The sequence below is a fragment of the Dermochelys coriacea genome, chromosome 10 (assembly GCF_009764565.3).
Source record: "Dermochelys coriacea isolate rDerCor1 chromosome 10, rDerCor1.pri.v4, whole genome shotgun sequence".
NCBI classification, from domain to species: domain Eukaryota; kingdom Metazoa; phylum Chordata; order Testudines; family Dermochelyidae; genus Dermochelys; species Dermochelys coriacea.
Window position 1 is genome coordinate 52,123,472 of NC_050077.1, and position 25,147 is coordinate 52,148,618.

A 25,147-nucleotide genomic window follows, 5' to 3' on the forward strand; every position below is an offset into this window, starting at 1 on the left:
TCTTGGCTCTCCTGCCCCTAGAAGCAAGCAAACTCATCAAAATTATGTACTCTAGTCCCTGTATACAAGGGATCTGTCTTCTCTGATTACTATATGCAGTGTGCATATTGGCAACAAGCAATTATCTCGATGAATGAAAGTCTCTAGATTAAAGTGAAGTCACATTTGAAAGCTACATTTGTGGCCATAGGGGGAGGCTGCATGGAGTATTTTCCAGGAGCCAGATTAGGGCACAGGTGGCATAAGGTTATATTCAAGAACACTGCTCTTTCTCTTATAGAACTTACCTAAAATTTGGCATGATTTTCCAAACGACGTAAAATAAAGACTCTGGGCTAAATGCAGTTTGGCTCCCTTGCCATAAAGCACAAAGTGTCTTTCTAAACTCTTCAACCAATGAACTGGGGAGAGAAAGTAAAAAGGAATGAGTGTGGATTCATACTCTGATCTACATTTTGATCTTCAGGACTTCAGTGGTACAAATATCAAAGAATTTCTTTTGATGAAAATGGTTCACTTGGTAAATCATTTCAGCTTCTTACACAAAGACATATTCCAAGTCCCTAAAAATCTTACAATCTAAAACTAATCCACAAAACTGAAAGGGTAGAGAAGACAGACTAGCAACATTGTGAAATCACAGATGTTAAGGACGGAAGTGGGACAGATTTTCTATCTAAATTTTCATCACTGTAGTATCTGAGCACCTCTAAAATTGTACCTGTAAATCTTGTGCGCACAATTATCTGCATGTTGGTGAAGATTCAGTCCATTTGTTCACCTTGAAATTCTCTCAAGGTTGTTACCTATACTATAATTTAGTGCTAAGATGTTTAATAAACCAAGCCCAAAACTACCCCCTCCCCTCCCCGGTACCTAGCAGACATTTTTCCTCCTCTCCACAACTCAATACAGTGAGTATTATTCTTGTTTAAGATCCTCCAGCCAATTTTTTTTTAAATCCAAGCTTCTGTGCTAATTTTCGAGCAAAATTAAGTAGCACTAGGTGACGCTTAGTCCAGTTAAGTTAATAATTCTGTTTGATGAATGCTAGTCTTCTCCTCTCCTGTGACAGCTACAAGAAAACAGTGGAAATTATGTAAACATCTCCACTGGTACAATTCACCCAAATAGCACCTGGCACTACCTCTTTCAGTTTCTAGTGCTGCTTCTTGAATTTCAGTATTAGCAAGAAATTTATTAACTTACACGTTGTTATCCCCTTGGCTCCTGGTATGGTAAGTTCGCCTGCCAGCTGTTTTCCCATTCCGCAACTCCACAGCTGGCAACTCTTTGAAATAACAGCAAAACTGCTGAATGTTACTGTAGGAAAAAGAAATGAGAGTGAGAATCATATAGAATAGATAATAGAAAGGATATGTGTGCTTTGCATAGTATTCTTTGGAGATGCTCACTTGACTTCTTAAACTAGTTCTTATAACACTGAATAGGTCAAGTTTCCTATCAAGAGAACTGTCAAGTTGCATTTAGTGTTACAATATAATTATCTACTCAGCACATGTACACTAAACAGCATTCACTAGCCCAGTTATCTGCGACAGTTATATCTTTTGTTCCTCTTTTGATTAGGCGATACCAAGGTTCCACAATTACTCAGTGTTGAGTTCTTACATCATGCTCACTGTAAACAAATCCATTTCTATAAGTGGCATTAATATTAATGCATCAGTAGACTTTAATATAGTTCATACCATCTAGAAGGAATTTAAAGCATTAGAAATTGATTTACAGACTACAGATAAAAATCATTTCCCCAACACTGTTATGCCACCATATCTCAGTGAAACACAAAAATTTTAATTACACAGTACATTCATAATACTCAACAGTTAAGAGCAGGAATTGCACACAGTAATACACTATCTAGCTGGAACTACAAAGGGATAGGGAAGGTAGATGGATGGCAAGTACTGTACCTAGTTCATTAGAAGGGTGAAACAGCAAGTCTGACAAGACTAAAAAGACCAGGGCCTGATCCTCAGCTGGTTTAAATCTGAGTATTTCCAATGTAATCCACAGAGCTATGCCAAATTTACACTAGCTGAGAATTTGGCCCTGGTTTTCAAAAAAGAGGCTGGCAATCTCCTGCCAGTGCACATGTAATTGCATGCTCAGACATAGGTACCCAACTGTGTCTCTACCCAGTGACAATTTGGCCCTGAGGATACACCATCTGATGCATTTTTACTGTGAATATGCACAAAATACTGTACAAAGTTACATTTGAAGTTACTTTTTGTGAGCAACACAATGATAATTCAATTACACGTGTTAACTTTGGGATGAGGAGGGAAGGAGCTGCTGCTGTTACACAGAAAAGCGTGCACTTATGGGGTGAAGGAAGGCTCACTGAGGTCACAAAAATTTTAGTGCAGCTCTCAGCCAGGCTGCATGACATTTTCTAACTTGCATATTAAGTAGAGTCACTGGTACATTAAAGGGGAAGGGGAGCAAGAGGATGACATAATGGAGACCAAGCACAACTCCACAAAAGCCCAGTCTCCAAAGGCTGGACAACAAGGGTCAAGAATCGAGTTTGCCTCTCTGGTCAGAATTCCAGTGGTACCATGCCACTAGAGCACCTACAGATCTGTTAGCGAGAAACCAGGCCCAGTAACCAGCCACCCAAATTATGTTACCGTTTCCCAGCGATAATTGTCTGCCTCTCTCTCTCTGGAGACACTGCATTCCTTCAGAGCACAGACAATCCCTTCCCTTGCAAATGCCCTAACTGATCCCTCACCCACAAGGGGTGTCACACGTCAGACCCACTACCCTTCAAGCTGGGGTTTCCCCTGAACATCATTGCTACTCCTGAAACAATCACAGGGATCACTTTGGAGAGATCCTCCCTCCTCCTGGAGGACAGAGTACGGTGCCGGGTCAGCATCCACCATTCCAACAGGTCTGTAGGGCAAGAGTGAGGAAGAGAAATAGCTGGCCTCTCTTCCCTAGCACTGCAGAATAGATACCACCAAATCAACCTCAAGCCCAGGATGGTAATTTGATTTGATGATTGCATATAAAACATGATTGATACCTGAGAGACTGAAGGATCGCATTCATGAAACACGTGTTCCCCAGATTCCGAAGGCCTGTAGCACAAAGAGCAGTGGTGCTCCCCTGGGAACCAGAAGAAACAGATATGTCAAAAGAGACAGACAGCTACCCCCGAAGCACACAACAGCCACCTGTGTAGCAGTGCACATTCAAATAGAACTAACAGACTGTTTGAGCCAGCTGGGAGCCAAGCCTACAACATGACTAGTTCAAAGGATCTAGTTATTCACTCAAATACTCAAAGGTATTAACTATCTACACAGGTATTAAAGGGGTCCTTAATTTGACTGAAAAATCCCCCCCCCCTTTTTTTTTTTTTTACCATCTAAATAAACCCTCAGAGGACATTTGGGGATCTTCATTGTTTTGAGAGAATGTTTTACTTACTCTTTATAACAATCCACTCTAGGCTGTTGGGTAGATTTTCAAGAGCATCTGAGTTAGGTACCAATTCCCAAAGCTTTTCAATGGGAGCTGCATGCCCATCTCCCTAAGGCACTATTGAAAATCATCTCACCCTGAAAATGAGATCCAATTCCTTGCCAATTACTCCTTGACTCCCCCACCATCATGTGGTATGGGTTTGCTCTTTTAGGACTCCTTATGAGACACCTGCACTGGGTTGCTGCTTTTTTTGTTTTGAAGAAAAACAAATGACATTTTGGGGAAAACTACTGAAATTAAACAGACTCTACAAGCTGAAGGAGTTGGGGAAGGAGGGCTGGAGAGAGGAGGCATATGACATTGTTGGCCTACCAACTGTTGACAATTTAGAGAAATGCAACACAGGCTAATTTGGTTTTGTAGCCATTTTTATTTCTAAATCCTTTGCACTTGTGTTTTAGTTGCTAGTCAAAATTTATACATTACGTAAGAACAACATGATGAACTTTTAACCTTACTGTCTCCAGAATGGTATGTTAACCAATCTTTTAACAACAGGAGTTCAAAATCAACTCTGGTCCTGACAACAAAAGTAGTGCGCTTTCAAGTAGGGACAATGGAAGAAAGCTTCTGTAATTCAGATACTGTCCCCTTGCTTGTGTCTTGATATCATTAGAGAAATTAACACTACCACAAACAATATACAAAACTTAAGTCTCAAGTAAAGCCTAAAGAGCAAACAGCATAAGAATATTTTATAGTATTTAGATAGAAAACTCAGCATTAATCAGATGCAGCATTTTAGCAGTTAAGTAATTGCAAGAGCCTATTTTTAAAGAAGGTGTTGTTTCAAACATACAACACCCCCCTCCCAACACACACACACACACACACACACACACACACACACACACAAAATGCCTTTTAGTACCCTTCTCACCCCATCTCTGGTTAGACAGCATGGCATTATTGTAAACACCCTGTGCCCTGCTTTTTCTAGACACTGATCCAATGTGCCAGCACAGAAAAGACCATCAGTTGCCTTGGGCAACATTCATGTATTAATAAAACAGAGAAAACAAAGATAGGTCAGACTCTAAAATGGATATAAACTCCATTCAGTTAGTATTTTCTAATTCAGTCTTCTCAATTGCTATACATCAGCTGTAGTTTTACTTCTGGTTTTCCAGACACTGAGAATGCATGTGATTCTGTAGCCAAAAAAAAGCCTGTATTGCAAACGCTTCCTCAGTCATCCTGAGAAATTTTCTTATCAATTGAAGAGGGACACTAAGTAGGCCTGACAGTTTTGAAAGTAACTAAAATCACAGACATTCCAAGACAGCAACTCACTGCTGGCAGCTTGGAACTCTGGGCGTGCAGAGGGAGCCAAATAGGAGTATGTCCACACACAGCAATTAGACACCTGTGGTTGGCCTGTGCCATCTGGCTCAAGCTAAGGGTCGATTTACTTACGGTGCACATGTTTGGGCTTGGACTGCAGCCTGAGCTCTGGGATCCTCCCACCTTGCAGGGTCCTGGAGTCTGGGCTCCAGCCCAAGCCTGAATGTCTACACTGCAATTCAATAGCCCCTGAGCCCGAGTCAGCTGGCACTGGCCAATCAAAGGTTTTTAATTGCAGCGTAGACACAGGAGAGCAGCTGTAGAGCTGTCCTCCCAGCCACATCCATCCCTACCTTCACGCACCCTCCGGAGAATTCCCGCCTCTCCAAGTAAGTTATCTGTGTGGAGAGGCAAGTTTATGCGTCAACAATGTAGCACCAGCAGCTGAGAGCTACTACTGCAGCTCCCACAGGTCAGGTTCCATTCCTCCACTGCATTCTTGCCCTTTTAATTTTTTTATACATGCAGCCCCACCAAGCTGAGAGAGGGCAGAAGGGACACCCTCCCCAGTGCTCTGAGAAACTGAAGGTGAAAGCGGTATGCCCTCTATCCAACATCCGGAGACAGGTACCTGTAAAATGGGAGCAGCAGGCAAGATGATAAGAGACAAAAGGTAATATTTTCAAGTCAGATCTGAAAAATGGGACTTAAACCCTTTTGAAAATTTTACTCAAACGTCTATTATGAACCTGAAAATGGCCATACTAAGTCAGACCAAAAGTCCATCTGGCCCAGTATTTTGTCTTCTGACAGTGGCCAGTGACAGCTGCTTCAAAGGGAACGAACAGAACATGGCAATTTATTGAGTGATTCATCCCATTATCCAGTTTCAGCTTCCAGCAGTCAGAGGTTTAGGAACACTCAGAGCATGGGGTTGCACCCCAGATCATCTTGGCTAGTAGCCATTCCTCGACCTATCCTCTTGTGAGCTTATCTAATACTTTTTTGAACCCAGTTTTACTTTTGGCCTTCATGTCCTCCCCTGGAAATTAGTTCTGCGGATTGACTGAGTAGTGTGTGAAGAAGTACTTCCTTATGTTTTAAACCTGCTGTCTATTAATTTAATTGGGTGATCTCTAGTTCTTGTGTTATGAGAAGAGGTAAATAACACTTCCTTATTTGCTTTTTCACACACATGATTTTTATAGCCATCTGTCATACCTGCCGCCCAAGTCAACTCTTTTCTAAACTCACCAGTCCTAGGTCTTCTTTAATTTCTCCTTGTATGGAAGCTGTACAATGCCCCTAATCATTTTTGTTGCCCTTCTCTGTATCTGTTCCAGTTCTAATCTCTTTTTTGAGATGGGACAACCAGAATTGCATGCAGTATTCAAGTTGTGAACGTACTATGAATTTACATAATAGCATTATGATATTTTCTGTCTTATTATATCTGTTTGTCCCTTTCCTATCGGTTCCTAACATACTTTAAGGTTTTTTGATTGCTGCTGCACATTTAACAGCTGTTTTTATAGAACTATCCATGATGACTCCAGGATCTCTTACATGGCTACAGCTAATTTAGAACCAATAATTTTGTATATATAGCTGCGACTTCCCTCTCCCCATGAGCATTACTTTGCATTTATTATCAACACTGAATTTAATCTGCCATTTTGTTGACAAGTCACTTGGTTTAGTGAGATCCCTTTGGAACTCTTCACAGTCAGCTTTGGACTTCCCTATCTTGAGTAACTTTGTATCATCTACAGACTTTCCCACCTCACTGTTTACCCCCTTTTCTTAATTTCCAATTACCTCCTTAACTATTAGGGAGGAATGGCATGTGCCCTTTTTTCTGCAATTGACCATTTGACAGCAATACTCATCTGCCAGACAAGAGGCTGCCTCCTACCTACCTCTGCTTTTCAGCCCAATTGGCACTAGCTTAGCAGCATCCACTAACTAGGAAACAGCAACAGGAAAGCTCAAGCACTAAGTTAGTGTGATTACAAAATGACACCAGCAATTTTTGAAAAAGAATTGAGTCACCTGTCCATTACAGGAAGGCAGAGAGATACAACAAATACATGACATTTAGAATTTGAAACCAGATTATAACCACTTTAAAACTAGGTCAACATTAGGCCCATTTTGAGACTCGGTAAGTTGACGAAGCCCCTTCAAGCACGGATAGTGTTGTACTTACATTTACTTTTAATAACTTGCTGTTTAGAGATGAATTTTCCAATAGTTTTCTTTTCCTATGTCTGTCTGCTGTAAAAGCTGAACTATAGTAAAGGAATAAATTAGTTAAAACATGTTATTTACTATAAAAAAACAATATAAAATGGACAAAGTGAGTGCGCATTCATCTTAATGTCTAACAGTTACATCTGCAACAGATCTTTAACATTCAACAGCAGATAGGCCTTCCCCGGGGTTTCAATGTATGCTTTTATAGAGGTACAATAAACACTTAATATTTGTCTTAAAATAGACTGTATCTTTTCCAGAGCACTGACTCAAAACAAACTCTTATTTTAATAGTGTCTAGTATCTGAATTAATGTAATTATGTTATGCTACAGCGAGTACCCTGAAGCACGTCCTAATTAGCATGCAACTGCTGATCTGAAATAAACTTCATATTTTTTTAATCAAAGGGACACTTCATATAGAATTTCTCCAGTGGCACGTCTTGTCTTCAGAAGTGTCTCTCCAGAGCTTTAGAAAGACTTTTATTTTAAAGTGCAAAGTCAACCAATTTAAGGCAGAAAACAACTTGAACGACAAGCTTTGCAGTTTCTCTCAGACAAACACTAACAACATTATATCAAAAAAGTCCATTCCTAGAAAATTATTGGGTGTAATGGACTAAGGGCTTCATATGTTGCTAATCAATGACAGTCACTTAAAGGCTATAGAAGTATGTTTAGTTTAAGATAAGCTTTTAGAAGACAAAGTGCCCAAGTAAGAAGTGAACTATTTTACAGTTATTCAAAACAGCTGGAAACCTATAAAAAGGACAAGATAAACTGTTGAGGTGCTACTGGTTCATGAGAAATTATGCAGTGTACCATTGCAGTGTGATCCAACGTGTCTAGGTCCTCCACTGCTGTATGCAAAATAGATCAGTGTTTGTCAGGCCAGGGTGAGGGAGACTCCCAAACAACAACAAGTTCCTTGATAGAAATGTGCATCATAGGATAACCGTGTTCCTCCAAGAGTGCTCTGGCACCAGCCAAGAGGCAAAATATAAAATATAAAAAACCTAAAAGACATGTAGGATGCTATAGCAACGTTCTTCAATATTTCCTTTGCCATTTCAAGTCTATAGTTTAAATCCTTTTGACCATGAAGTCACTGTAATGGGCTTTTACCTTGGGACATGAGTACTAACCATCCAATGGCCTTGACAGTGGCAACCTTCACCTCTGAAAAACTAAGTTGCAGATTTTCTCCTAGGCTTCCCTAAATATTAAATACATCCCTCATCCACGTGTTGTACACTTTAATTAACCCAGCAAAAAACCGAATGAAAAACAGTGTGTTAGGATTTCCTAGCCCCATTCACATGAGACAGCAACTGGAAGTGGAGAGGGCCTCAGATTAGGACAATGCCAAACGGGAGATTCTGATGCTAAAGTGACACATTTAGCGTACCAGTATCAGAAGATTTTCCCACATCACAGCCACTTATTAGTGGTATTGGTGTCTGAACTCTGGGGCAGCCAAACAATATTTGGAAGGACCTGTGTGTGCCTAGACTTCTACAAGGTATTTTGCAAAGTTTCCAAGCAAACTATGAAAGCCCTAATATTTTGCTCTCCTGAACTGGCTGCAGCATCTGCATAATAAAGATGATAATAATTCTCAGTAGAAGAGAACTAGGTAAGTCACAATAAAGCACTGCTCTTCTATAACTAAGTATACAATTATTATAAGTTCATGAACTTTCCTCATCTTCAGATGTTCAGAAACCAGGCCACCTGGTTAACATTTAACGGGCTATTTCCCGCTTCCATTTCCACTTTAAGTTCTCTGCTCCAGAAACCAAATCTTACTTTTGGGAACCCATGCCTGCTTCTTGGCAAGACATTTCCCAAGACATTCTTGACAAGGACAAGTCTGAATGCCTCAGTCAGCACGTAGACACAGTTAATCGCGTTTCCATGAGTTTCAATGTAGAAGTCATCCCAACCCCTTAATCCTGGTATCTCTTTTAGGTAATGAAAAGGCTTGTACAAGGACAATGTACGAAAAGAAAATCCATTCAAATGAAACAATATCCAAGTCCACCCAGAGCGGGGTGGGGAGTGGTAAGCAGGTTACTTACTTTTCCAAGTTCTGTAGGTGTTCCCTGACTTTCTGTACCAGGCCCAGCTTGGTATCATTGACTACAAAATCATCACAGCGATAACTGCAAGAAAAACAAACAGCAAGCGTAAAGGGTGTCAGTGACGCATAGCACTTCAAAGCCTGGATATAGCAGATGAGTTCACATGATTATGGGAGCAAGTACTGGAGGCAATAGGTATTTAGTGTAAGAGATGGAGGGATCTCAAACAAAGGAGGCAAAACGTTGAATTTAACCCACTTCTCAAAAACTGTTTTTCTATTTACAAGAGGTGCAGGCAGCTTCTTACTCTCGTACCCTCTTTTCTCTACTGCAGCCAAACAACAGCTTGTAAAATTAAATTCATGACTCCAACTATTATCTTCCCACCAAAAAGTAAAACTAAAAGCATCAAGTGTCATTAGTCCTACTTCAGAACTCCAAGGCTCCAAAATGCAAACATACTCTGTGGAACTGATACTGGCATTAGCAGCTCTGGTTCAAAGAAAAGCCATACCACTGGGACAGAAACTTTAGCGTACGCAGGACAGGCAAATGAAAGCTGCGATTGTATGTTTTCTCAATTCAAATAATTAAACTGATTGTGCATTGTCATGCCATGAGCCCCATTGTGCTGGGTGCTGTACGCACTTAAAGAAGAGAGAACAAAGGAGAGAGAATGCTCCTGCCCTGAACAGCTTACACTCCAAACAGAAGAGACACAAAAGGGTGGGGAACCAAGGCACAGACAGATTATGTGATTTGACCTAAATTGTACATAAAGTCTGTGGAAGAGCTGGGAGGTCTTGGTTAAATTTCCAAATCCCAGTCCAGTGCCTTAAACACAAGCTCATCCAATAGGTTTTTGTAAGATGTATTTCCGCTACAAATTATTTGTCCAAGAAGGTTTTATGTATGTGATGTACAATGGGGGCAAGCAGCATGGAAATGTGTATAAATCAAATAAGCATTTGGAAGCTGTCAGGAGAAGCAGCAGCAGCAGGGAGGCTGTTATTAACAGAAACTATTAACTGTGTTGTATAAAGAAAGAGCCTGATTCCCCAACTGCCTCCACACACCATTTAAAGTCAGCATAAAATTCTATCAAATCAAACTGGCAGCATTTTCACCTCCTCTGCAGAAGTGAGATTACACAAGTTGCGTGAAAGTAGAGAATCAGGCCCCAAGACATTTGTAACACAGCCAATGAACAAGTGATAACAGAGAATCCTTAAAACATATAACAACTTCAATGCACATTTCACAGCAGTCTACATATTCTTCCCGAGATGAAGCTCTTAATGAGGGCAGATTGCTCAATCAGAAAAGCAGCATGAACTGAGTCCACTATCAAAATCTACACTTCTGGAGAAGCTATATTCCACTCTCACGAACAGCTAGCTATACTTTAATCCTGTATAAATGACAGGTTTCAGAGTAGCAGCCCTGTTATCTGTATTCGCAAAAAGAAAAGGAGTACTTGTGGCACCTTAGAGACTAAAATTTATTTGAGCATAAGCTTTCGTGAGCTACAGCTCACTTCATCGGATGCAAATGCATCTGATGAGGTGAGCAGTAGCTCACGAAAGCTTATGCTCAAATCAATTTATTAGTCTCTAAAGTGCCACAAGTATTCCTTTTCTTTTTAATCCTGTAATTTGACATGCAGTTAAGACTACCAGCTTCCCAATACAGTGCATCAAAACAACTGCAAGATCCACTCTTCAGGCAGCTCAAGCTTTCCAAAGGTCCCCCACCAAAGAACTCTTCATTGCAAGAGTCTACTCTAAGAAAATACATAAGCTGTAACTAGTGAGAACAATTCTACAGCATGCAATATTCATGATCATAGTTACTAGGTCTACAATAGTGAAGTTGACAATGGTAGGAAATGGAGCTGCCTTAGAAGAGGTCTAGAAAGGATGAACCAGAACCAGAGAGGAATCCTGCACACATGAAGAAGGGAGGAGAAACGTCGTCTAACATTTCTTATTGCTGAAGCCTCACCCAGATTACAGCGCACTGTTTAGACACCGTATAAACATATAGCGACGGTCACATCAAGAATTTTGCAATAAATGCTTTAAACGTACACGCACAGCTAGCAGCCTCTTTCTAACAGGAGGCTAGGCCTTCAGGGAATGCTTGCAAAAAAAAACCATGCTCCACTCTGTCTTTTGTCTTGAGGTACAAGTAAATCCACAGTGTGTGCATGCATTTGGGGAGGGGGAGGAGGATGGGAAAAAAGATTTATGTCCCACAGAGAAGATTGCTTCAAGAGCATATCCCCGACTGCTCTCAGCTAAGCCTCTCATATTCCCCTCCCACATATGCACACAGAACAAAGGAGACAAAACTTCCCCTCCACGGGTTTGATGCGGAGCCGCTCAGCTGCATCCCCTTTGCTGTTTGTTGGGTCAGAGATGATGCAGGGGGTGTCACTTCAAAAAGATGCAGCAGCCAGGGATCTGAGAGAAACCCAGACTTCAGTCCTGAAAAAGCCCCAGTCATGTGGAGGCTCCCAACATCTCTCAGCATTGGAGGCAGAGTCAGTGCAGATGCAATGCTACTTTGAGCCACCAGAATGCAAGCACTGCACACTAATGCTTCCCATAGGAGAACCAGTACTATACAGGGGCTGGAGGAGAAAGGGGCAAAGTGCATTCTAACTGCCCTATGTAGACCCTATTGACACATGCTAGAAGGTTCCTAATGCACATTAGCACAATACTGAATCAGATGAGACTACATGGACTCATGCTAGCTTTTAGAGTGTGTTAGCAGGGTCTATACAGAGCATTTAGAGCACTCTACTGTTTACAACCCTCTGGTATGCACTGCCACCCCTGTACATTAGCCCTTACTTACTGAATAAAAATGACAGGTTTCAGAGTAGAAGCCGTGTTAGTCTATATTCGCAAAAAGAAAAGGAGTACTTGTGGCACCTTAGAGACTAAAATTTATTTGAGCATAAGCTTTCGTGAGTTACAGCTCACTTCATTTTATCTCATATACAGAGCTAAAGGAAGAGCACTTCTATATTTTAAGTTTATTTCCTTGAAAATATTTACTTTCTGAACTGTAGCCATTTCTCTCCTTTTCCCTCTAATATAAGACTTGCTTAGTTTTTTTTTGTTTGTTTGTTTTTTTAAAAGTGTGAATACATAACAGGCTCAGGTTACTCTCCTGCTTGTCTCAATCAGTGCTACATGAGATACTTCAACAATTCACAATTTTTTCATTGCAGAAATCTTTGAGATAGTTCACAAAGTCAGCAATATTACTAACCTTAATTCAAATATAAATAACTTGCCCTGTTGTAATTTAAAAACATTTGGAGTTGAAAAATGAAGGGACCAGAGCACCTTTTTGCAGAAAATGATATCCACTAGATCAGCTTGCATAGGATTTCTGCAAATGCTGTATGCAAGAGAAGAAATTCACTCAAATTTCTTAAAACAACTAAGTTTTAGTTGTTCACTAAACTAAGTGACCCAATTATCACTTCCAAGTATGAAATATACAGCCACAGAATGGTCACTGTCAATAAAAGGAAACCAATAAAGAAACAGGTTTTCTCCATCTATATTACCGGTGACATCCTATTAGGAAAAAAGAAGGGACCAGTTAAGTTTGCTTTACCTTTCATCCATTTATGCTTTTTTTAAGTAAAAGTACTTTGCTTACATTGGTCAGTTCCCTGATCACGCTAACAGGGTACTGCTGTTTGTGTTTCTTTCCAACAAAGCCCACTACTTTAGGGCAAGCTACACACAGCCCAACTCTGAATCACTGGAAAGGATGGAACAGATCGATGCTGGGGTGGCTTGTGTTGTCCCTAGCACCAACATGCCCATGCTCCTGCCTGAATGGGCACATTAGGGATTCAGATCGAATCCAGCCTCCATCTGGATCAAGGCTAATCTGGATTCAATCTGAATCCATGTGTAACAGCCTCCATCTGTAAACAGGTAATGAAAGCCAACCTAAATGAAACAGCAACAGAACATTTTATCTTCAAAGCCACTAATATATGGATATAACAGGCTGCCAGCTGCTAAATAGACAATTAACTATTCCTTTAGTTCTCAGGTCCTTGTTAAGTCCAAACCCCAATAAAGAGACTTACAAAGCCTGTTTTCAATATAAAAGTTTTCATGATACTTCAGCATTAAATGGACAGTTTAATTTAAGCCATTGTAAACTCAAGCACTACTGTACTACAGAAAGAGTGGAAAATAAAACTGACTAGAAACAAAAGTTAAACTGATTAAGTTTAGAGTCAAACCAGTATTTGAAAAAAAAAAAAAAAAAAAAGGAGGAGCAACAGCAGCATTGGAACAATAGCACAATGGAAACATCAAAATAGAAATCTTGTTTAAAATCCAATCTAGTTTTTAGTTTAAGGAGTTTTAAAATAATGAGATTTCTACCTAAATGCCAGGTGAATATTGACACGTTCTTTTAATTTGTGATCATTAGGATTACCACGGACTGAACTGTGTGCCACTTGGCATATTGCAGATCTACAGTATGCTTTTAACAAAAGGTTGTATGGGATAAAGTGTGTAGTTCAGGGAGGGGGCTATAAAGAATACTTCCTTATATGGTATAGCATGGTATTTTCCCCTCTTATATACTTTCTATTTTTTGCATCTCAGCTCTAAATCCCCGGCCTCATCCCTCCTACCCCCTATAAGTGCTAAAAATGGCCTTAAGCCATAAATGTACTGCTCCAGGGAATTGTTAAATTTAATGCTGGACAATACCACTAGGTCACAGATCCTCAAGCTGCTTTATAAATCTCTAGTGAAGTTTAGAGAGACATACGGTAAGGTTAAGAACAATTAAAATAATCAAATTTCCTTAACCATATTAATACCTTAAATTCCTAAATTGAAGAATAAAAACAAAAACAAAAAACCTTAACTTATTTTTCATCACTAATGCCACCTGCTTTTTAAATTCCACTCATAGTGGACTATGACAGTTTATACATCAAGTTTCACTACTGGTTTTCATGCACTAGCATGATCAAATGTTTAGATAGCAGCCATCTCAAAGTAATGTGTAATTTTTATTCATTCAATCTTCAAATGCAAAAAGCTTCATTTTTACAAACCTTACGTTTTGAGCCTTAATCAACACAACCATATCCCTTTAAGACAGGGGTTCTCAAACTGGGGGGTTGGGACTCCTCAGGGGGTCACGAGGCTATTATGTGGGGAGTCATGAGCTGTCAGCTTCCACTCTAAACCCCACTTCACCTCCAGCATTTATAATATAGTGTTAAATATAAAAAAACAAGTGTTTTTAATTTATAAGGGGGGGGGGGTCGTACTCAGAGGCTTGCTGTGTGAAAGGGGTCACCAGTACAAAAGTTTGAGAACCACTGCTTTAAGAGAAAAAAGAAGGAGGAGTACTTGTGGCACCTTAGAGATGAACAAAGAAAGCTTATGCTCAAATAAATTTGTTCGTCTCTAAGGTGCCACAAGTACTCCTCCTCCTTTTTGCTGATACAGACTAACAAGGGCTACCACTCTGAAACCTGCTTTAAGAGAGAACAACAAGACTGAGAAGTCAGAAATTTGACCTACCAGTTGAATCTGGGATAACACACACCAGAAGCATATTATGCAAATATATGAATAATACTCTTTCCCCTGCTCTGCTAGTCATCTGTATGCATGTTAGAACAGAGCAAAGAGATTTACAAGAATCCTCCTTCAGGAAATCTTATACTTCAGGAAGCAGGCTTCTTATAAATATCATTTTACTGCTAGTGCACAGGAAAAGAGAAGAGCACAGCAGGGGAAAGCATTTTGTGCTAGCCCGAGAAGCAAAACCTCTACTCCTTGTAAGCACATAGTGGCTGGTTAGAGTAAACTGAAAAGCCATTTACAAGTTAAGAACTGAAATTCAGGAGTCTACATATCTCCTGAAACTCATGCTCTCATCCCCAATATAGGAAGCTGCACTCTATCTACTGCTTCAAGAGAGTTAGCAGAGAGTCAAAATACAGAACCCTAAACATGAAGGAAAGGAAGATTTGATTTTCAAGTATCTTTGTGAATGTATTCAAGAATGTATTTCTTACACACAGCCCCCTCTCTATACAGACGGTGAGAGAAGGAAGGCACATCTACTAGCTTGGGAAATTCCCCTTTGACAAACTACTCTTACCAGAAAAAGAGTGAACATTACAGCAGGAAGTCATGGCTTTCTAGTGTCCTAAACTGCAGCCAGAACACGTTCTAGAAATAAGAAGAGATTTATACCCCATTTTATTTTTCAAACGTGTGGAAACTGATGTTTTGGGGGGGGGGAAAACAGAATCTGCTGAAAAACAAAATCCTTTACACCCAAATATTTACATGTAATGTTCCTTCTAAGTATTTTTCTGTGTTCTGCAAAATGTGGAATATTTATGAAATGTCTAATCTCTCAGGCCGCAAAGATGGCCTCAGTTATGGCACTGCTATTTTTGCAGCTATCACAGTCCTATCAGTGTGTAAACAGCCAAGAGTCTGAGACTAATTGCAGGAAGCTATTTGATCTAGTTTTGATTTATATCGAGGTTACGTGCAAACTACAAATACAAATTAAAATACCTTAGCTATGCATGTCAATACTAGTATATGACATTCCAGGGCACAGTCCAGACCAGCAAGGGGCTGTGTCACCCTGACCCTCCAACCTGGGGAATCTCACAATATTTTGCTGCTGTAGCTTCCAACCTGGGCCCCTCACAAACATCATGCTGGTCACCCTCTTAAAGTGTCTGTGTATAGCTGCAGCCTGCCAGCCACCCTCCAGTCACACTGTGGTTTCCACCAGCTTTGGTTACCACTTGCAGAGTGACCCCAACACACTCCCAGTCCAAATTCCCCCCCCCCCCCGCCCTCTCCTGAACAGCTCAAACTATTTTAGGTCCATTGCCCCTCTAAGGGGATTAACATCCAATAGTTGGCAACTTTAAATGGAGTTATCCACACAATTCAGTTTAAAACACAACACTGGGTTAGTTTTGATTAAAGAAGAAAAGTTTATCTAACTGCAAAGGTTTTTAGTGAGTACAAGTATAAGCCATTAAAGTCAGAAATGGTTCCAAGAAAAATATGCTTCTTTAGTACTAAAACTAGACTTGGTTCAAGGTGAAATCCCTTACCCCATGTTTCCAGTAACATTGCTGAACAAAGTCTCAGGCCAGGATCTGCTCCCAAAGTTCAAAGGCTCTTTCTTTTGTCTTTAGGTGAAAGAGAGAAAGATGGATAGGGAGGACCACCTTGGTGTATTTTTGCCCCTTGCTTTTATAGTCCCCCTTTTCCTGAGGATTACCCCTAGATAAAGTTTATTCATGTTGTGAGGACAAAGACAAAATTGCAAGGGAAAGAGATTTCAAGCAGTTTGCTAAGATACAGATCTGTTTGTTCCTGCCCCGCTCCCTTGCCAAAGAATGGCCACTTGATAGGTGTTTGCCCATCAACTTTCCAGACACCTGGCTAGAGGCATCAGCTTCTCCTTTGTCTTTGAAAAACTGGTTTACCCAGACTTGTCTGGGAAACGCATTTCAGACCTAATTTCAGCTTATGTTTATAAAACTTTACTACACACATTTCATATTATTGACCAGTGAGGAGTTAGTTTTCTGATATGTCAAAAAGTATATTTTATACAAAGATTAAAATAGTGTGTAGGATGAAATCCTAGGTATGCAGGTCAGTCTGAGGGACAGAAATGTTCCTGAACTGCTGATCCAATTTTTGTACGATTAATTATTTGTATGATTACAATCTCCCTGTCCCCATTGTGTGTAGGTCTATGGCACTACCTAAGAGCTGAAGAGATGTGCCCTCTGGCCAGCAGAGAGCCTTCCTGCAGGCTAAATGGGGACTTGTGGCACAGTAGTGAAATGCAAGCTCTCTTTGCTACTACACACAGGGAAAGGAAATAGCAAAGTCCTCTTTCATACAGCCAGGCAGCCTTCCCTACACACAACCTTTCAGCTTCAAAGCTCAATGCATGAACTGCAAGAGGGAGATTTAAGAGTCAGAAGTACTAGTAGTTAGAAGTAAAATCTCAGGATTTTATTTTGTTATTCTAACTTCTGAATGCTAGTGGCAAGCCACACTATTTGCATGACACACTAACATTAATCCTAAACGCATGCTCACTTGAAAGGCACAGTGTCACGTAAATGTGATTTGCATTATGCTGTCTAAGTTTATAAAGCCACTGAGTAACATTTTAAAAAGCGTTAGTGCAGTAGTTAATCACAACTGGAATCCACCAAACAATTTACATAAACTGGTAAGCTTTAGTTGAGCAACAGCCATTGTTCTACAGACTGAAGTTACAGGAGCATAGAGAAATCTGAATAGTGTCAGCCTTAGTCTAGTCCAATTATTCGCTCTTCCATGAGCACCACCACCACAAAATATTAATTGGAATTGATCGCAAGTATTTTGAAGTAAAGACTGTATAGAACTAGAACTGATGTACTGTGAATGACTGTACTGGATGCAGGTTCTCTCCCACATGTAAGAGATTTACAAAATAAAATGCTGACCATGCTGAATGGCCTATGGAATCAGTTTTGATAATGTCCCTAGAAGACAACTGCATTTGACCAGATGCTGCTATCCTTTTCCAAATGCTAGAGTGAAAGCACTGAGGCCTTTTGGTGAAAGCAGAAAAATTCTGCTTCTGTAACGTGTCCAGCTTTGCATAACTGCACAAAATGCATCCGATGAAGTGAGCTGTAGCTCACAAAAGCTTATGCTCAAATAAATTTGTTAGTCTCTAAGGTGCCACAAGTCCTCCTTTTCTTTTTGTTCATTTCCTAGTGAATTATAAAAAGAAAAGAAGTACTTGTGGCACCTTAGAGACTAACAAATTTATTTGAGCATAAGCTTTCGTGAGCTACAGCTCACTTCATCGGATGCATTTGGTGGAAAATACAGAGGGGAGATTTATATACACACACAGAGAACACGAAACAATGGGTTTTATCATACACACTGTTTCTTCACTTCAGCAGGTGAGTATTGTAGTTGAAGGAATCCATTTTTTCATGTTCTCTGTGTGTGTATATAAATCTCCCCTCTGTATTTTCCACCAAATGCATCCGATGAAGTGAGCTGTACCTCACGAAAGCTTATGCTCAAATAAATTTGTTAGTCTCTAAGGTGCCACAAGTACTTCTTTTCTTTTTGCGAATACAGACTAACACGGCTGCTACTCTGAAACCTGTATATAGGCAATAAAACAGTCCTGCAAAATAGCATCTGATATATGTTTTCAAACCTGTTGCACAATTAACAGAAGAGATAGCCAACATTTCAAATATTATCCAGATCAAATTCCTATCCACATGCTTACTTTGATGATGAGCAGAGTACAGAATATGTAATGCCAAGAACTTCCTTGCAACATTAAGACTGACAAGTCAGGAAATTTAGACTTAATCTTCACACAGCAACCTATCTCTGCGGCCTTGTGCATATACAACAGGGATTTTCAATACATCATCACACTGGACCCTGTGCCTCTTCATTTGGCAGAGAAAAAATATAAATGGAAGTAAACTCCACCTAAGACCATTAAAACTGCATTCTCCTATGCCTATCAATTCATATAAAGCATTTGGTATTGCTGCATGTATAACATAAGCCTTAACTCTTAATTTTCTGACTTGCACTAAACAATTTCTCTTGGCTCAGACCGCTTAATCCAGGGTTCCTTGAGGACATTTAACATGGAACCATTCCTTCTTACAGCAGAAGACCTGAGGCATCAGAGCACGGACTCTCGCTGATCCAGTACACCAAGATATTAAGTCACCTGCTCAAAATTGTGTCTTATTCAGAGGAGGAGATCTGTCCTGTAGAGTTATGAGAACATCACATTCAGAACTACGCAGCTATTTAAATCCCATTCTTCCTTTCCCCTTGAGCAATCACATATGTAGTAATAATGCTGAATCTGAGAGGAAAAAAAACAACAGATGCTGTCAACAATTCTGCTTGGGGTGGAGGAGGGGAGAAAGATGGTGAGCATCATTTCCACAACATCACTCCCAGCCTTTGCTGCCTGTTTGCTCAGTTTACAGGACTATTGCTAGCAGAGCAAACTCAGCCAGGGCTGTGTTCTGCCTCTTATATCTCCATTTATAAAGATTCTGCTATTTGAATTTGGTTGACAGTTTAATTTCGCACCCAAGTAGGTTCTAGCTCCCACTCTCATAGCCATATTGCTCTGCAAAGCTTCCATCAAGAAAAACTAGTCTTTTCACCAGAAAGTCAGCAGAGAAGATGACACAAAGGCACACATGAGCAGATCCGTTGCAAGCAGATCAGTTGGGCAAGAATTCGCCATTTTTACTTAATCACTCACTCTTCTGACCATAATCATACTTGAACCATTTTAAATGTTTATGCTGCACAAGACTGGCTAACTCTATGAAATGAGGAACTGGAATGGACTGGTCCTCTTATTTGCATTCCAAAGATACGCTCTTATATACCTCTAAACATGAAAGGCTATACAAAAATTGGCGCAACTAAACAAATCCGCATTATACATATTGAAAAACATTCTTGTATGTCACTTGTAACATAGGAATCTAGCTTTAATCACAGATCTAAAATACATCTCAAAGCAGAGAGAACTTTCACATACTGTTTCTATTTTGAAACAGCCAAGGCTGGGAATATGTATACAATGACTTTAAAAAATATATAATGTTTCTCTAAGTTCCAAATGGGTTACTAATATCTGCACATCTGAATATATAACAATGTCATGAACTGACATGCTGCAAATATTTACTTACCAATATGTACTGTAACTACTGCAATCCATACACACAGTATGCTGAACTTTGTCTTGCTTTTCTGTTTTCTTATGATTGGTTAAAGGAATCTGTGCATCTTCATAATGTTTCTTTGCATGGCCATTCACATATCTTAAAGAAAGGAGAGACCACAAAAAACTCTTTGTATTTTAAACGGTTATTTAACCAAAGCCTAAGGGAAAAGATATAGTAGTCTTAAAAAAGAAAAAAAAAAAGTAAACCAAATATAGCTGTTAGTGTGTTAAATATGCAAGTCACCTCTATAAAAAAAAAAAAAAAAAAAAAAAAAAAGAGACTTTGCAATTATAAACACTGCCTAAACTCCTTTTAAAATCTCTCCTCCTCAGGCATGCGTGCACGCGCACACACACACACACACTCTCTCTCTCTCTCTCTCTCTCTCTCTCTCTCTCTCTACACTGGTCTCTTTAAGCCAACCCCTGCATATGAGCCTCTTATGGCCTGCCACATATTTATAAAGGAAAAGAATGTTAGCTCTCCTTGTCCACATTAAGACATCAGCATTTAGTTTATCCTTCTCCACCCCAGTACGCTTCTCCTACAGCCTCGCTTTCTTTCCTTCCAGTGTTCACCATGTCTGCAATAGCTTTAACTGAACACTAACTCCTACATACAAGTATATCCGTTTTAAGCTCCACTGCTCTGCAGACAGCGATTTAAAACTGAAGCACTTGCATTTTATTGTAAAGTCCATGAATTTGGGAGGCACTGGGCCTGAGGTCACGTAATGAAGAGCAGTTTAAGTCTGTAGAGTCCTTTGTATATAAAAAGCATACCAGGTGAAAAGGTGAACATTTTCACCCCCAAAATTTGAGCTGCTCCTGTAAATCTAAGGCTCTCCAACAATAGGAAAAAAAGTTATTAATTTGGAAATGCAAGAGATACTTTTGTTGTGTTGTAATTCTTCTCTCCTCCCCAAATCTAGGTGAGAGAACAACGTGGCACTTCCAGTGAAGATATGGGTGACTATCGTCTCTTCTTTGTATTTTAAATGTTACCTGAACAAAAGATCCTGCTGGTTCCCTACATCCTAAAGATTTCCAGACCACAATGATAGTGCTTTCTCATTCAAGTACGTTTAATTCCTGGGTTGACAGCAGTTCTAAGATCTAACACACACTGAGTAAAAATGTAATTCAAATCCTATTAACTGTATATAACAAAGGTTTGGTAACAGTTTAAAAAAAAAAAACCACACAGAATAAGTAAAATATTCCAAGCTATGGATTTCAGCCTTTGATCATTCATATAATATGGCGCTATTTCCCATCTACCTCCCTCCAAGCTATTAACTTTTGAAATACAGGAAAAATCAAAGGGTTTTTTTTTGTGCTGAAGCTTTTGATATGAAAGAAATGATTCAAGTAGTTAGCATATTCTTACCTCTACAGAAACAGGCAGTTAAAGTAAACTTAAAATACAATTTACTGGGATCTATCTAAGAAAGAAACTCACTAAGCTTAATAGTGGTTTTCAAGGATAAAAACCTGGCAGTGCATGTGGTAGACCTCAGTTTAAGTGTTTTTATTTCCCACAGTTTTTATCTGAATGTGACAACCAGCTAGACTAACCTTAGACATGCACATCTCAAAACACATTTACCAGCAAATTTCTACTACGTCTTTTGAAGTGTGAATCATCATCTCAACCACTACATTGTTGTATGCACGTATTTCTGTGTATTTCAATGTACATCAAAATCAGATAAAGACACACCTGCACCAGCTGCTGTCAATATAGCTAAGGGAAACTTTTATTCTAAGGTACCCTGAAAACACATTTAAGATCTTTTCAGTTTAAACTGGATACTTGCTATCTCACAATGTAAGTTGGGCAAGATTTTGATTTAGAGAATACCAAGAAATACCTATTTGTTTTTAATCTGCTACAGCAAAAGCAGCTTTATTTTGAATCAGTCAATGCAGTAAACTCCTTTTGTAAATATAAGAGTTTCAAATATTATGAAGGCCTTTACAAGAAAAAATAAAATGTAGTTCCATTGCCACTGTGTCTTCAGCTTTAAACAGTTCCACTGACAAACCATATTAACTGCTACTACAACATTAACTACTTGTGCTTTTAATTCAAAAGAAAAGCACCTTATCACCCCCAAAATTTGAGCTGCTCCTATAAATCTAAGGCTCTCCAACAATAGGAAAAAAAAAGTTCTTAATTTGGAAATGCAAGAGATACTTTTGTTGTATTGTGTTCAGCATGAGTGTATAAATCGCTGAACTGCAATAGCGCCTTTGACATTATATTCCGGTGTAGAGGAACAATGGAACAGGGACATTCAGAGCCTTTGGAGGGAGATTGTTTTAAACAGAACAAGAAGCAGAGGAAAGGTGATGAAAAAGAGAGCATTAAAAAGGCAGGATAAGTAATTTCCAAATCAATATGTGCTGTACGTACCTTCCACAATGGACACTGGAACAAGTCAGACAGACCCAGGGACTTTTATTGGATCGGCACACTATTAAACAAAAAGAAAGTCAGGTGAATTGGCTGTGATATTACAGTTATAGAATCCAGTGAGCTGGAACCAGCTCTCCTCTAGCTCCACGTTGACTGTATGGTTATATAAAATATCAAAATAGTCATGTTAAGCTATAGTAGGAACTGCAGGAGAGGAAGCTGATAGCAAGGCATATTAATCTTCCTTCATTTTTAATTTCAGGCATATAGGCATTTACCTACTATTCATATTGCAAAGGATCACATTTTTGCTTTCATTAGATCACTATTTGATTTTCAAATACAATATAAAAACATCACAAATTACAATTCCAAAACCAGCAGTGAATGTTTTAAAGCATTTATTTTGTCTTTTATCACTGCAGCCTGCAAGACTGAAAAAACCACACCTATAGTCACTGCACTGAATGCTCATTTCTGTATGCAAGTGCTGCTGCAGGTCTTAACTATAACATTTTAACCTTTCAGTCATGTGCTGGACACGTGAAAGGACTCTGTTTTATAGTCCAATCTAGAGCACAGAAGGGAAAGTTCAGTGTTCTGGTTAAAAAAGCTACAGTTCTTAAGGTGTCTCAATACTTGCATAAGATCTTTACACATACACCCTGTCATAGATCCTAGCGAGTGCCCCTTCCTGCTATCCACTAGGACCCACAACCATTGAGCACACATTTATAGCTCTCCTTAACCAGCCCTCAAAGTATGCCACCCCTGAAGAGAGCAATGAGAAGAGTAGGAGGTCCAGGGAGAAATGCCTCAATTTAGGCAATAGGTTAAACTAACTAAAAAATATCAATCAGCCTTTGTCCATGCTCCAAATGTTTAAAGGACCATATAGAAAGACCTGGCTGTGATCTCTTGAAGAATCTGAATACTAATGTTTTCACAGGGTAACAGATGTTTACCGGTCCCATACAGATGCATCATTGCTCATAGCCACATGTATTTTTCCAGGCTGTTTCTTAAAATAGACATCAACACTGTCGCAAAACTTGTAATGGAATGGTCTCCACTGACAACAAGAGTACAGAACTGCCACAGGAACGCCGAAGGATGTGCATTAGAACACAAAGAATACAGGTCATCTTTGAATGCAAGTTGCAAATCTGTGTTCTTGCACATTAAAATAGAAACTTCTGCACATTCAGCTCTTGTACTATATTAGTGTCAAATCTCAGACTCAGAACAGTTAGTAAATTTGCTCTTCATTATATCTGCGAATATAATGTCTAATATTGAAATGCAGTTTTCCTTGTGGAGAGAAAAGTTTAAGCCCAAAAATTTTACCAACCTTTAAAGGGGGCACTGGGCCAAAACAGCCATATTTTACAATAAAATCCTAACTCCATCCTAGATTTAGAACTCCAAGAATTTAAATAACTGACTTTTCACCATTAATAGTGCGTTTCCTTTTTTAATTTCACCCAGGTAGGAAGATAAAAGTAGACAGGGCAGTTCACTTCTTAAGAGAATGTTCATTTTCAGATTCATAAGCACAATGCTGTTGTGTGGTAAATTCACAACCCCTCACAGGAATATTTAAATGTAAAATCTCGAATACATTTACTATGGAAAAAAGCACTCCTATTCATATGTTGTAAAACTTATTTTAAAGAATCTACAGTATTTGACAGTGACTATTACAAATTGTTCTCTCATAGACTCAGACCAGTGGTCCCCAAACTGTGGGGTGCGCCACCCTAGGGGAGCACAGTGGAATGTGCAGGGGGCCATGGCAGGCCCGGACCAGCCCCCCGGGGGGTGGAGAGGGAAAACCACTCCACTCCAGTCCCAGTTCCAGTTCCGCTCCGGTCCCAGCCACAGTTCCAGCAGCCCAGACACTAAAAGCATGGCTCCCTCTCCCCCGTCCTGCCCCACTCACCCCCCATACCCCGCCCTGGCTCCTGGGGGCGTGTGGACTAGGTAAAGGGCGGGGGGCAGAACTGAAAAAGTTTGGGGACCATTGACTCAGACTTAATGTCAGAAGGGACCATCTTGATCATCTAGCTGACCTCCTGCACATTGCAGACCACAGAACCTCACCCACCTGTTCGTGTAATAGACCCCTAACATCTGGCTGAGATACTGAAGTCAAATCATTGTTTAAAGACTTCAGGTTACAAAGACTCCACCATTTACACTAGTTTAAGCCTGCAAGTGACCCATGCCCCATGCTGCAGAGGAAGGCAAAAGTCATTTGAGTGGGTATGGTGGAGGAAAGCCCTCAAGATTCATTTTTAAATATACTATTGTTACTAAGACCCAGTCTACACTTAAAACTTAGATGGACCTAGCTACGTCTCTCCAGGCTATGAACATTTTGCACTGTGAGTGCTGTGGTTAGATCAACCTAACCTCTTACCTACCCTCCCAATGTAGATGCAGATGCTGTGCCGCTGTAGAACTTGTAGTGTAGATGTAACCTACATTTTCACTTTTTTGTTTTGTTTTAAAGAACAACTGTTTACATGGGAACCTCTGATATTTTTGTGGCTCTACAGCAGCAGATTTCACATCCCATTTCTGATCCCATAGATGATACTGGTAGACAACAGATAGGACAGAATGGGGCAGGACTGTGCTGGTTTGTATTTCAAATTAAAAAATAAATAGGAAGGAAAAAGTGTTTTTCAAGTGCAAAAGAACAAG

General features: G+C 39.8%; 1 protein-coding gene across 5 annotated transcripts in view; it reads right to left on the reverse strand.

The window, feature by feature from the left end:
* USP3 (ubiquitin specific peptidase 3) overlaps positions 1–25,147 on the reverse strand; it is a 58,027-nt gene that overhangs the window by 13,466 nt on the left and 19,414 nt on the right. For 4 of the 5 annotated variants that reach the window (XM_038418921.2, XM_038418919.2, XM_038418920.2 and 1 more), the window contains exons 2-8: positions 22,436–22,496; positions 19,982–20,113; positions 9,148–9,231; positions 7,019–7,100; positions 3,062–3,144; positions 1,210–1,323; positions 288–401 (exon numbers count right to left, since the gene is read on the reverse strand). In XM_038418921.2, coding sequence (XP_038274849.1) covers positions 288–401; positions 1,210–1,323; positions 3,062–3,144; positions 7,019–7,100; positions 9,148–9,231; positions 19,982–20,113; positions 22,436–22,496 — 670 coding nt within the window. Of the gene's footprint in view, positions 1–287; positions 402–1,209; positions 1,324–3,061; positions 3,145–7,018; positions 7,101–9,147; positions 9,232–16,315; positions 16,394–19,981; positions 20,117–22,435; positions 22,497–25,147 lie in introns of those variants that run through there. The other variant, XM_043493273.1, reaches the window with a different exon arrangement.